Source organism: Quercus robur, chromosome 12, assembly GCF_932294415.1.
Source record: "Quercus robur chromosome 12, dhQueRobu3.1, whole genome shotgun sequence".
NCBI lineage: Eukaryota > Viridiplantae > Streptophyta > Magnoliopsida > Fagales > Fagaceae > Quercus > Quercus robur.
The window spans coordinates 32,236,027-32,250,930 of record NC_065545.1 but is presented as its reverse complement, the minus strand read 5'-3'; the positions used below and the strand labels follow the sequence as shown (position 1 = coordinate 32,250,930).

Here is a 14,904-nt window from a genome sequence, read left to right as displayed (position 1 = left end):
TTTGGGTTGTGGATTAAATCGGGTCCTTACAATGTACTTTTGTATTTTTATCTAAAATAAATGTACTTTTGTATTTGGCAGGATCCCAAAATGGTCACATTAAATAAGTAAATTGTTTATAAGTTATAACTAGAAACGGAGCCAAAACTTTAAGTTAGGGGGGCGGCTTTACTGTTGTCTATGTGCAAAGGTTTTAACCTTTGACTTTGCTACTACTTAGTTGTTGAGATTTTTTTTTTTTTTTTTTTTTTTTTTTTTGTGGGTAAGAACAAAATTATTTTTGTTTAGATTTTTGAAAAGGCAAGGTTGTTTATTTTAGATAAAATTGGTTAATTAAGCTTAATTTTTTTTTAGTTTTATTATTGATAATTTTTGTTGTTGAGCTTTTTTTTTTACTTGTATATTTTGTTTTAGATTTTAGATTTAGAAATTTTTTTATGGTCACTAAAATAAGGAAAATGTTAGAGCTACGAGCTTTTTTATAATTAATAATATGATAAGTGGTTACTTATAAGTAAAAAAATGATGTGAGTGGTGGGTCTATTAAGCGAACCAATAAGAATTTGCTACCAAAACAGTTTGTAAAAATGTTGTGGGGGCCATTGTCCCCCTAATCTAATGATGGCTTCGTCCCTGGTTATAACGCACTCTAATCTCACATATTTCATAAGATTGTGAACGACTCAAGCATTAATCGTGGACGCTATATTTTGAAACTCTATATAAAAATAAGTAAACATTTTTTTTAGAAACCAAAAAAAAAAAAAGCATTAATCTCTTGATTTAACATACTAGAGAGAGGAAAATTAACAATTCCTTAAAATAAAATAAATGGAAACTATATGGTCATATATAGAATATACTCACATTTAAAATTTAGATACAGTATTTTATGTACAATATATTATATTCTCCAATTAAATTTAAATACATAACTACATTAAATTTAATTATCTTCTTTATCATAATTTTTAAGTGGAGTTGTGGTGTACTTTTGTGTTAAAATTTATCTCCCTCTCCCTTATATAAGTTTGTTTCTTTAAAAAAAATAAATTATCTTTAAAAGGTATAACACTATCCATATTTTATTCATCTATACATGTTTCAATATATCTTGTTTGGTATACAATTTCAAATTCACATTTTATATAACATTATACACATTTTCATCCATACCAATTTCAAAAAACTACAAACAACATTACTCAAACTACTTTATCAAACAGCTCGTATTGTCTAAAAAAAAAAAAAAAAAAAAAAAAGGGGTTTGAATACAGTTATTTGTTCTGCACTCAAGATTCTCAACAGGTTAAAAAGGCGCGTGGTGTTTGTATTTTATGTTTTTTTTTTTTTCTTGGCGGCCCAAATAAATGAAGCTGTTGGGCAGGTTCAGATTCGCAGTCCCAAAGTCTTGTCCATGCCTTCTAGAATGTTGACCATTGAAAAATCCCATTTCGTTCTCCCCACTCAAACTCAACCGCTGACCGTTGTGTTGCCTGTTAGAAATACTGGAAGATTGTATTGTATTTCATAATAAGAGAATATACATCAGAGCCTTATATAGGAGGCGTAAGTGTGCGGTACAAGTAAAGTGTTGTACAAATAAGGTAATTGGGCCTAAAGCCCATAATATAATATAATATACATTCTTTCTTTCTCTCCGACACATATAAATCCCCAACGCTCTCTGCAACAAAGAAACAAACCTTACACCACAATCTACACACAAAACAGTACTAAACACACACACACACACACAAACACAATGCATAAGAGTGGTTCAGCATCATCACTTGGTCCAGGAGGGCTGGACCTAACCCCGACCTTCTTCAGGCAAATTCAACGCGCCGCCCCTCCTTCCCCAACTAAGCGACACACCAAAATCTCCGTCGTTGGAGCCGGCAACGTGGGCATGGCCATAGCTCAAACTATTCTGACCCAAGACGTAGCCGACGAGCTCGTCCTCATCGACGCCAAGGCCGACAAGCTACGTGGCGAGATGCTCGATCTTCAACACGCTGCTGCGTTTTTACCTCGCACCAAAATCCAGGCTTCTGTCGACTACGCACTCAGCGCTGGATCTGATCTCTGTATCGTCACTGCTGGGGCTCGCCAGATCCCAGGCGAGTCTAGGCTCAATCTGCTGCAGAGGAATGTGACTCTGTTTAGGAGTATTATTCCTCCGCTGGCGCGTTACTCGCCGGAGGCCATTTTGCTTATAGTTTCTAATCCCGTTGATGTGCTAACTTACGTGGCGTGGAAGCTATCCGGATTCCCTTCGAATCGGGTTATTGGGTCGGGTACGAACCTCGACTCCTCCAGGTTTCGGTTCCTCATCGCCGATCATCTCGACGTCAACGCTCAGGATGTGCAGGTCAGTCACTTGTCTTCTTCTTCTTTTTTTAAGATACTCTCACAAAAAAAAAGTAGTAATGCACTGATGCTTAGGGTTTGGCTAGAGTTTTGCGGATTATCTGCATTGGAGTTACAGAATTTCATATTGTATCTGGTTTATGTTATTCTTATTTTTTATATTTTATAACATATGTGATTAGGTTCTTCCTTAAAAAAAAAAGGAAAAAAAAAAAGGGGGTTAAGTTGTGAATTGAAAAGTGAAACATAAACGGACATGTCCGTATGTTGAAACTTGAAAGCCTTGTCCTAATTGAATAAACCTAGCTATCTCTAGCTGTAATTGGATTTTCTTTTTCCTCAGTCAACTTTCAAATTAACATCTGCTCAAAAAAAAAAAAAAAAAAAAAAACAATTATCAGCGAATTCAATTTACAATTATAGCCTCCAAATATATATATATATATATATATTTATTTATTGGTAATACTAATAGATTTGTTATTCTAACTTGTATTTTTTTATTGGGCCAACAGTCAACTATAAATTTAGTTAATTGACCATGCATTGACTATTAAGCGATAAATTTATTAGTCGATTTTCTTTCTCTCTCTCTCTCTCTCTCTCTCTCTCTCTCTCTCTCTTAATATATATATATATATATTTTAAAAATAAAAGAATGAAGGATATGAATGAGAGATTAACTAATTAAATTAATTTTGGTAATGCAATGGTACTTGCTTAATTTAGTAGACTCTACCTTGTTAATAAACTTGGTTGTAATAATTAATGCAGGCTTTCATAGTTGGGGAGCATGGTGATAGCTCAGTGGCACTATGGTCAAGCATTAGTGTCGGGGGCGTGCCGGTATTGAGCTTCCTAGAAAAGCAACAAATCGCATACGAAAAGGAGACCTTAGAGAATATCCACAAAGAAGTAATAGATAGTGCTTATGAAGTAATAAGCCTCAAAGGGTACACATCCTGGGCTATTGGGTACTCTGTGGCTAACTTGGCTCGATCCATACTAAGAGACCAGAGGAAGATCCACCCAGTCTCGGTCGTTGCTAGTGGGTTCTATGGGATTGAAGGTGGAGACGTGTTCTTGAGCTTGCCAGCCCAGCTTGCTAGGGGTGGAGTCTTGGGGGTGGCCAATGTGCATTTGACTGATGAGGAGGCTCACCAACTTAGGGACTCTGCTAAAACCATCTTGGAGGTGCAAAACCAGTTGGGAATATGAGTCACATCATAGTGGATCCCTACTTTTGAATCCCTTTCCATTTGAATGTTTTATTTTTAATTTTTTTTAGAGACGCAATATGCCTATTGTGTATGTTATCTTTTGGGGGTGGATTTCAAGTTTATGTTTAGTTGATCTAACTTTCTAAAGTAATGTTTTTATTTTAATCAATTAATTAGAATTAATAAAAGAAAGCGTATTGAATTTTTTAATGGTTTCCTAATCTATTTTACAGTATAGCAAGATTACTTGATATTGTGTATTTCATTTATATTGGCTTTAATTTTTGGCCAATAGGTCAATTTCTGTCTTGAAAACTTTTTTTTTTATTTTTATTGAAATTTATATTTAAAAATATTATAAGTGCTTTTTACAAAGGATCCGGACACACACTAACAAATCCATTTTAGGAAAAATTTTATTAGAAATTGAAAAAGTTGTCGATAAACTTTTTTCCAAAATTGGTTTACTATTGTGTGCTCTAAGGGCACACATTAGTAAAATTCTTTTTACAAAAGTTATAACTTTTCTAAAGGGATGTGCAACAGGTCCAGTGTGGTATAAAATATAGAAGGACTATATTGCAAACATTTGAATAAAATGAGTCTTTTTAATTTTATAAAGGCGAAAACACCATTTTAGTCCATACATTTTGAGGTTATGGTCAATTTGGTCCTTGTTATTTTTAACTTGTAGTTAATTTAGTCCCTACCGTTAATTCACCAACGGAAAATGTTTACGTGGCAAATAGTTTGCCTTGTTGGCGCACATGTAGCTAACATAATAATATAAAATCAATTAATTAAATATTATAAATGCCACATCAGCATTTTAATAATAAAAGAAATCCATGTCAGACAAAAAAATTCTGAAAAGATTAATTAAAAGAAAATGATTTTTTAAAAGAATCCTCACTTTCTTTTATTTTCTTTAGAATTCTTACACTTTCTTATTTTCCAAACACAATATACCGAGCAACACCCAACAACCAGCAACAACACAATATGAAATCAAATCCCAATACTGGGCCCGTTTGGTATATGTGTTTAAAAACTGAAAATTGTTGTTTGAAAACATTTGTGGAAATACGTGTGGGTGAAAAAGTGCGTTGAAATGCGTGAAATGTTGTTTAAAAACTGAAAATGGTTGTTTAAAAACACAAACCAAACACCCCCTGAGTGTTTAGCCAAAAAAAATCTCAACAATATTGGACCCGTTAAGATGATGACATGTGCCTATTTTTAGACACGTGTCATCATCTGACTGGGTCCAGTGCACTGGACCTAAACCAAGTCCGATATAGAATTCTATTTTAGAATATTTTAAGTATATATGTGTTCGAGTCTCACTTAAACTTCGCCCCTTATTTTTCATACTTCACAAAAATTTATACTTATAAACTGAACAAAAAGCATTCTAAAAGCAGTAATCTAATAAAATCTAAATTATACAAATTTCATAATGGAAAAGGAAAGTGAAAACTGTTGTTAGTCGCCCATAGACTAAATTGGGTATCAAGAAAAAGCTGGATCATCAATCATTTACTCCTTTGATATAGAAGGGTCAAATTTAGATCCAGTGTTTAGTAGTAATGGACTCGTTAAAATAATGACATGTGTCCATTTTTAGACATGTATCACCATCTGATTGGGTCTAATGCACTGGACCTAAAGTCCTAAACCCAGTCTGATATAGAATTATATTTTAAAATAATTTAAGTATATATATATATATATGTGTTCAAATCTCACTTAAACTTCGCCTCTTATTTTTCACATTTCACAAAAATTTATATTTATAAAATAACTATCGAACTATAAATAATATATACTTGTATAACAACTGCCACACTAAAAATAAGTGCTGATATGTCTCTTTGATTTGATGAGCAATGATCCAAGTTAGTACAAATTGATGTATCACAGTTCACATTTTCACTAATTATAATTTTTTTTAATATTTATTTATTTAGAAACGGTTGAACCGTTGAATAGTCCACCAGTCACACGTTTATTGTCCACTCAACACTAAAAACTTTCCTGATAGTCAGCAGCATCTACATAGAACAGGAAGAATAAAAGGAAAACATTGGGCCATTTCTTTGACCACTGAAAAACCCATTACGCAGCTCAACCATTGTTTTGCCAGCCTTCTTTCTTTTTTCTCGCTCTCCGTCTCCGACACATATAGAACCCCATAACCCCCTCTGCAACAAACAAAAGTTGGATCAGAATGCACCCCAGTGGTTCATCTTCGTCACTGGGTCCAGGAGGGCTGGACCTAACCCAGGCCTTCTTCAAGCCCATCCAACGCGCCGGCCTCCCATCCCCAGCTAAGCGCCACACCAAAATCTCCGTCATTGGAGCCGGCAACGTTGGCATGGCCATAGCTCAAACCATTCTGACCCAAGACTTAGCCGACGAGATCGTCCTCATCGACGCCAAGCCCGACAAGCTACGTGGCGAGATGCTCGACCTCCAACACGCTGCTGCGTTTTTACCTCGCACCAAAATCCATGCCTCTGTCGACTACGAGCTCACCGTTGGATCTGATCTCTGTATCGTCACTGCTGGGGCCCGCCAGAACCCGGGCGAGTCTAGGCTCGATCTGCTGCAGAGGAATGTGGCCCTGTTTAAGAATATCATTCCCCCTTTGGCTCGTTTCTCGCCTGACACTATTTTGCTTATCGTTTCCAATCCCGTTGATGTGCTCACTTACGTGTCCTGGAAGCTATCTGGGTTCCCTTCGAATCGGGTTATTGGGTCGGGCACCAATCTTGACTCCTCCAGGTTTCGGTTCCTCATCGCCGATCATCTTGACGTCAACGCTCAGGATGTGCAGGTCAGTCACTTGTCCCTCTTTTTTATTATAAATTTCTTAAGGAAAATTATTGAACAGTGAGAGTATACCATAATATGTTACTACCTAATAATTATCCCTTTCTTAATACTACCTACATTTATGGTACGCATTAAGGTGCTCTGACAAAAAAGTGGTTGAATTTTTAATCCATGTCCATTACATCATGTGAATAGCAGTTTCAAGAAAGAAACCATTACGTGGAGAGTCCCTTTGGAAAATGGAAATGGTGCTTTATAGTGGATGATCTGCATTGGATTAGAGTTTTTTTTTGTTGTTACAGAATTTTATATTGTAATTTGTTTATGTTATTCTTAATCTGATTCCATTAACTGTGATTAGGTTCTTCTTTATTACAGTATTAATTAACAAAACGTTAGGTGTTTTTTTTTTTTAATAATTATTATTATTAAAAACCTGTAATTGGAAATTCTTTTTCTAAAGTTATATTATTTATTGGACCAAGAGCCAAGTATAAATTGAGTCAACTGACCATGTATTGAATGCTAAATTTAGTACTAGGTCTTTTTGTTCTTTCCTATAGTTTGTAGGTAATAAAATAATGAGGAATGAGAATGCCAGGCCAACTAATTATCTTAATTGTTGTAATTCAATGTTACTTGCTTAATTTAGTAGACTGGACCTTGTTAATAATAAACTTGGTTGTAATAATTAATGCAGGCTTACATAGTTGGGGAGCATGGCGATAGCTCAGTGGCACTATGGTCAAGCATTAGTGTTGGAGGTGTGCCGATATTGAGCTTCCTAAAAAATCAACAAATTGCATACGAAAAGGCGACCTTGGAGAAGATCCACAAAGAAGTAATAGATAGTGCTTATGAAGTGATAAGCCTGAAAGGGTACACATCCTGGGCTATTGGGTACTCAGTGGCTAACCTGGCTCGATCCATACTGAGAGACCAGAGGAAGATCCACCCAGTCTCGGTTTTTGCTAAGGGCTTCTATGGGATTGAAGGTGGAGACGTGTTCTTGAGCTTGCCAGCCCAGCTTGGTAGGGGTGGAGTCCTGGGTGTGACCAATGTGCATCTCACGGATGAGGAGGCCGAACGGTTTAGAGACTCTGCTAATACCATCCTGGATGTGCAAAGCCAGTTGGGAATATGAGGCACATCATGGTTGACCTTTACTTCTAATTTGCATATTTGCATGTCTTTTGGGCCTTTCTGAACTTCTTTGGCTTGCTTTTATTTCACTATTGTCTAGTTTACTTATGATAGTCCTGTGTTTTTCTTAGAGACCCAATATGCCTATTGTGTATGTTATCTTTTGGGAGTGGATTTCAGGTTTATGTTTAGTAAACCCATTTAGTGCTTTTATTTTAATCAATTAATTAGTATTAAAAAGAAGGAAGGCTATTGAATTTTTTAATGGTGTACTGAACCTTTTATCCTTTGGGGTATTAAAAATTCATTGAACACCGATTAGAAAGAAGTAGACCAATATACAATCAAAATTCTACAGAGCCATGAAGCATACTACCTAACACTATTTCTCAGTCTTTCACAAGGGGTACAAGTATTAGAAACCTGTATTAAAGGTAATATACAAAATGTTTTAAAGCATCTTTGAGACTGAACTATCATTAGTGTTGAATCATTAGTTTGTAAGTTGCTAACAGGTTACACAGAATAACATTTTGGTGGATTTGGAGATTCACAAGAAATAAAAGATGCTCTCTGTTTCTCTACAACACAAAAAAATAACTACAGATTTACACCCTAAAAGCGCTTTTGATATGGTGATTTCAATCTGGGAGTATTGATCTACTAAAGTGTAACAAAATTATAACTTTTGATATTCTCAAAAAAGAAAGAGAGAAACAAAAAAAAGAGGAATTTGCTAACCTCAAAAAAATCTTTAAAAAAATTAAAAGAAAAGTTCCCCACTTATGTAAAGAATGGGATTGCCAAATTAGTGATGTTTCGAGTGCTATCATACTTGGTACTCTCTGCAATTTCCTTCAAACCAGTCCAAGTTTTTTTTCTTCGTTTATTTGACATGCTCACAGTTTTTTCTGCATCTATTGGGGTAGAATTGTTTTCAGCTCCAGGTGGTTTCTTGGATGCTGATCGGTTCCTCTTTCTCCTTCTTGACTCCAACAAGGTAGTACCAGTTTTCACCAATGGAGTTACAGGACTATCTGTAGTTGGAATTTCCTTAGCTAGTGCTGGTGAAGAAATCTCATCTGTTTTATTGACACCATCCTTGTCTCCGGTAACCTTCTCCAAGTTAGTGCACTTCCGAAGCCTGGATTTTGCAGGTTCTGATTTTAAAGATGTTTTGGCTTTTGAGGGACATATCTCTTTCATATGTCCTTTTGGGGTCCCTCTCTTCAGATTCCAATGTGAACAGAAGTGACATTTGTACACCACGTTGTTCTGTGTGAAATCATTAGTTTTCTTGCGTCTATGCCTTGCCCTTGCCCTATTCTTTTCAATTCGAACGGTGCAGTTAAACCCGGGCTGAAGAATTGTTTCACATCTGCAATTCAATTATGTGGCAATCAAGGCCACTCTACATGTTATTTACTATGAAAGAGGAGCTCAAAATTAAATTAAGTGCAAACCAGTGTTGGTGACATATTTTGCCACTAGAATTAACTCATAATAAGCACATGTTAGTGTAACATGAAAGTGGTAGAAAAAAATCCTTTTACCAAGTATATTGCATGGTTCTTGCTTCTATGTAAATAGGTAATCAACAAAAAAAATAAAGAAAGAAAGAAAGAGAAAATCATACAATCCATACAGTGGGAAGTAAAAACTGTTTGATGCTTCATATTTGCTAATCAATTTGAGACCAATGTTTTTATTTAAATTTCATAATCTTACATCTTACATGATATTATACTCTAAATGCAAGTCTTTTAATGAAAAAATCACCAAACTAATTAAAGCCACATTGAAAGAATAAGAAAGGAAGATCACTACAAAAATTTCTAGTCAAATCATATGTTCTAGCAAAAAACAAGAGGATGATGAATTAGGAAATGAGGCATTAATGCTTTATACTTCCAGTAGGCAGGAAACACACACCAATTCCATTTTTCGGGGAGTTTCCAGCAAGGTTGACTTAGCATTGTCATGGTAATGTGCATCTAATTTATCATTTCTAGATAAAGGTTGAGTAGTGACTCATAAAAAATGTTACTAAGATAAGTCAACACTGAACTAAGAAAACTTTGCACCAAAGAGACTTTGCTTTGCAAATGGGACAATGCTAGAAGTTCATTTGTTCATGATTAGAGATGCAAAACCCCAGGTGCATGTTCTAGTTGATGCCATGAAGCTTCATGATTTGCTTATTTTGATGGATGAGCCTGGGCACTGGGGATTGGACAGTAATTCCAGATGCCTATTTCCTCCATAGTCTTAGGGTGTTACGGAATTTCAAGATTCCCATGCAAGTTCTCACATAAACTTCATTTGCATTTGGGAATGGTTGTAATTCCAAATACTCTGCAAGTAACTGAAGGTGATGGAGACAATACCAACCACTTATCATATCAGTTTTCTCTAACCTATTTGAAGGCTAACTGCAAAAGAACATTCTCATTTAATCCAGTCTTTCAAACTTCATTAAAATGTCTTGCTATTTATGCACAGTAGAATGCCTAAAGCATACCTACTCCATACCTCCACCATATTTAATTTTTTAGCATTATCATTAGCTTGTACAACAAATAAACAAAATCTCTATTACAACCCTCCTCAATGCACAAAGACATAGGCCATGCATTGAAAGGTTCTTTTGCCAAAATCTCATAAGTATTTCAGTGTGTTTGAAAAGTTAGCATATATGCACCTCCATCCTCCATACACAAATAGAAAAGCATATTGTTCATTTGATAATTGAAACATGCACATTAACACTAATGGAACTTATATATGTTTGAAATCAGGTCAGTTTGGTCAGGCAGTTACTCATCCATCAGCTCCTCTAGTAGATCAGAGCAATTTTATTAAGTGTCTAAACATGGTTCACTTGCGATACTCACACACACACATAGAAACCTTCATTCTAACTACCAAAATTCTACATAGACAGCAAGTTGAACTCTAGGCATGAAAAATGTCTCTTTCTTATTATAAAATCCCTTTTACTGTACAGTGTACAACCTACACTAATTAAAACACAATACAGTTGCTCTCAGTTATCTATTTAGTAACACTTCAAAATTCAAACAAACAACAAACTCGTAGTGCAAAGAAGACCTTTCCATAAAATATCTCATATGTTCTTTAACTCCAAGCTCTACTTTTGCATTAACAAAAATATGGAAACAGTTTACCATTCAACAAGAAAAATTTTAAACTTCAGGCAAATGTAATTACAAGAAATATGTATGCATCCATCTATGCAAGAGCTAACCATCAAATAATCTTCAAACTGAGCTCAAGCCCCTACAAGCAATTACCAACTAAAAAAAAAAAAATAACTACAGTATAAATGCAAGTTAGATACAAACCTCTCACATGAAAACAGAGAAGGGTCAGCACGCTCCCCCATGGCCTCTGTTACAGTGGCCAAACGTTGCCCAAAAAAAGCACCTAATGAAGGAATAGCAGCCTCCCCACTGGCCCATGTCGCTAGCTTCTGCAAGTGCTCAAGTTTTAACATGGATTTAGCATTCTTAGAGCCAGCTTTGGTTTGCTTTCTTCCAGTAGCTTCTTCCCTCAGTGAGATTGGATTGTGTAACCCAGGTGACGACACATTTGGTGTTTTATTAGTCCTTCCTCTCTTGCCCATGTTTTCTCTTATTTTGTGCTCTCTCTCAATAATTTTATCAAGTAATTTTATCAAGCACCTGGTGAAGTAGCTTATTGGGGGTAAAACAAATCTAAACGGGTTTTGATAACTGGGGGTTTTAATAAAATAATATATTCAATTCAATAAACAACCACAACCATCACAAACCACAGCCACAAACCACCACCGCTTCAGCACAACCATAGCCAACAACCAACATAAACCACCACAGCGCAGTCATAGCCACCATCACCGGCACCCACAACCTTTACAAATCGGAACCCTCAACACCCAAAAACCAAGTCACAAACTCACCGAACCCACGTCACTAACACCACAAATCACAAATCACAAACCCACATTAAAAATCACAAAGTCACGCCACACCTTGGCCGAGATGAGCAGCGACAAGTCACTCTGAAAACCCAGCTGGGCGAAACGGAGGAGCTGGGCGAAGGGAGAGGGGGCAAGGCGGAGGGAGGGCTGGGCGAAGGGGAGAGAGGGCTAGGCGGAGGGAGGGCTAGGCGATGGTGGCATTGGCGTGAGAGAGGCACTGAAATAGGAGGCTGAGGGAGGGACGCTGCGTTTGTTTCTTCTGCGTGAGAGAGGGTACTTGTTACTGTTGTGGGGGAGGCTGAGCGTGTGTGAGAACTATCAGATACAGTGGGCAGCAAGCGTGTTGTTACTTGTTACTTGTTACTTGTTAGCGTTTGGGTTGCTAAAATGCAACCTCACGCTCTAAATTAAAAAAAAAAAAAAAAAAAAAAAAAAAAAAAAAAAAAAAAAAACCCCTAAAATGGGACTTTTTTTAATTAATTTTATTTTTATTTTTGTTTTTGAGAACTAAAACAAGTCGCTAAAATTCAAAAGCTATAAATATAAATGAGTCATGTTTATTTGATAAGTATGAAATAATTAAGAAAATGTGAAATTAGAAAATTCCAAAAAATTAACTTACCTAATTTAATTAATATATATTTATTCCAAATGAATTCAAGTTATGGTTTATATTAATTTTTGTAATTTGGAAAATACTATGGTTCTTAATATGTCTTACCACACATAATAGTTTATAAGGTAATGAGTTACAGTCTAATTTTTGAATGCTTTCAATGAAATGGTTTTGGAGAAGACAATTAAAAAGAGAATTACACAATAGATATTGAAGGATGGAAAACATGTTGTACTTGTGTATAGCATGTGTACTTGGGTAGTACCCTTTTTAGAGCATTTTCTTCAAGAGTTTTAAAAATTTTAGCATTTAGCACTTAAAAAACTAACTTTATAGTATTTAACACATCACTTTACAATACACTTAACATCAAAATTTCTATTTTTTTACCACTTCCTTAAAATATTATTTATTTATCATTTTTTATTCTATTTTATTCTCACCACACAAGCCACCACAGACCCACACAACCAATGCCCTCCACCACCAGCACAACCCATAGCACCAATCACGACACAACCAACCACCGGCCTCCACCCACGACACAACCCTTGCTTTTCCCTCTCATCCTCTCTCTGCCTCAACCTACGGCACACCAACCACCAAACCCACCTATTTCTTCTCAACCCAGCAAAACCCACATCCTCACACCCACTGCTAGCCACCAATAACCAACACCATTGAAAAAAAAAAAAAAAAAAAAAAAAAAAACCCACTCAACCACCGCCATAGCCACAACAACCACAACCACTGTCACCACCACCCATAACCTTAACCCCCAACCACCAAAATCACAACAAAATCTCAAACCTAAACCCACAACCGCATCATTAACAACAATTGGAAAAACATAAACAAAAGCCAATCAGGGATCAAAACACCATAAAAAATCAGAGAGAGGGATGTGGGTTGATTTGGGTTTCTAGATTCAACAATTTCACTATACATGGGTTAGGTTGATGGAAGTAGTGACTTCATGGAATGTGTGGTGAAGAAACGGTGGTTAAGAGAGATAGAGATGTAGATTGGGTTTTGAAGGAGAGAGGGGGCTGAGAGGGAGAGAGCGACAGAGGGAAATTTGAGACAAAGAGAGAGAGCAGAGAGCGTGAGATTTGAGAGGAGAGAGAGAAGGGGAATACCTCCAACATATTTAATTATTTAGCATTACCATTAGCTTGTACAACAAATAAACAAAATCTCTATTACAACTCTCCCCAATGCATAAAGACATAAGCTATGCATTGAAAGGTTCTTTTGCAAAAATCTCATAAGTATTTAAGTGAATTTAAAGAGCTTGCATGTATGCACCTCCATCCTCCATACACAAATAGAAAAGCATATTGTTCATTTGATGATTGAAACATGCAAATTAACGTTAATAATGCTTATATATGTTTGGATTAGGCCAGTTTGGTCAGGCCATTACTTGGGCTCTAAAGAAATGTAGTCATTAGAGAGTCAGTTATTGTTGATGACTCTAACGCCTCTTACAAAAACTAACTTATACATAATAAATTAATGTAAAACAAGGACATAGAACATCTTCTTCTCGCCCCCCTTTTCTCTATCTATTGCTTCTCTAAAAGGTTCTATATTGGACTCTAATATCTGATGTCATCAATAGGAATAAGGATATACATGTTTGTGTGTGTTTATGTTTAAACTTGCCTCATGTCCCAGATCAGTGCAATTCTATTAAGTGTCTAAACATGGTTCACTTGCTACACACACACACACACACACGTATATATAAAAACCTTCATTCTAACTACCAAAATTCTACGTAGACAGCAAGTTGAACTCTAGGCATGAAAAATGTATCTTTCTTATTATAAAATCCCTTTTAATGTACAGTGTACAACCTACAATAATTAAAACATAATAATGTTGCTCTCAGTTATCTATTTAGTAACACTTCAAAATTCAAACAAACAACAAACTCGTAATGCAAAGAAGACCTTTCCAAAAAATATCTCATATGTTCTCTAACTCAAAGCTCTACTTTTGCATTAACAAAAATATGGAAACAATTTACTATTCAACAAAAATTTTTTTAATCTTCAAGTGAATGTGATTGCAAGAAATATGTATGCATCCATCTATGCAAGAGCTAACCATAAAATAATCTTCAAATTGAGCTCAAGCCCCTACAAGCAATTACCAACTAAAAAAAAAAAAAAAAACTACAGCATAAATACGAGTTAGATACAAACCTTTCACATGAAAATAGAGAAGGGTCAACATGCTCCCCTATAGCATCTGTTACAGTGGCCAAACGTTACCCAAAAAAGGCACCTAATGAAGGAATAGTAGCCCCCCCACTGGCCTATGTCGCTAGCTACTGCAAGTGCTCATGTTTTAACATGGAATTAGCATTCTTAGAGCTGGCTTTGGTTTGCTTTCTCTTAATAAGATTGGATTATGAAACCTAGGTGACACATTTGGTGTTTTATTAGTCCTTCCCCTCTTGCTCATGTTTTCTCTTATTTTGTACTTTCTCGCAAGAATTTTATCAAGCACTAGGTGGAGTAGCTTATTGGAGGTAAAACAAGTCTACAAGGGTTTTGGTAACTGGGGACTCCTTAAACTAGATGCAAAAAAACAAGCTTTATGTGCTCCACACAATGGAGAAGGACTTCTCTGCACAAAACTAAACAAAACAGTATTGACCCTTTAAGTTCAGTCATAGTTTAATTGATCCTTAAAATTTAAAGAACTACAATCAAATCTCT

The 14,904-nt window shown here is 35.8% G+C and overlaps 3 protein-coding genes across 3 annotated transcripts; 2 read left to right on the top strand and 1 right to left on the bottom strand.

Moving 5' to 3' along the window:
- Positions 1-3,141: 3,141 nt before the first annotated feature.
- On the top strand, positions 3,142-3,591 carry LOC126708388 (L-lactate dehydrogenase B-like). Its single transcript, XM_050408178.1, has one exon. The coding sequence runs from the start codon at positions 3,142-3,144 to the stop codon at positions 3,589-3,591; it is 450 nt and encodes a 149-aa protein (XP_050264135.1).
- A 2,054-nt stretch (positions 3,592-5,645) lies between these two features.
- Positions 5,646-7,834, top strand: LOC126710393 (L-lactate dehydrogenase B-like). The gene is made up of 2 exons (XM_050410823.1): positions 5,646-6,432; positions 7,132-7,834. The coding sequence occupies exons 1-2, from the start codon at positions 5,824-5,826 to the stop codon at positions 7,573-7,575; spliced, it is 1,053 nt and encodes a 350-aa protein (XP_050266780.1). The 5' UTR covers positions 5,646-5,823; the 3' UTR covers positions 7,576-7,834.
- A 214-nt stretch (positions 7,835-8,048) lies between these two features.
- LOC126710395 (uncharacterized) lies at positions 8,049-11,906 on the bottom strand. Its single transcript, XM_050410825.1, has 2 exons — positions 10,940-11,906; positions 8,049-8,952 (listed from the first exon to the last, which is right to left on the bottom strand). Exons 1-2 carry the CDS (start codon positions 11,218-11,220, stop codon positions 8,358-8,360), a joined length of 876 nt encoding a protein of 291 aa, XP_050266782.1. The 5' UTR covers positions 11,221-11,906; the 3' UTR covers positions 8,049-8,357.
- Between the last annotated feature and the right edge of the window lie 2,998 nt (positions 11,907-14,904).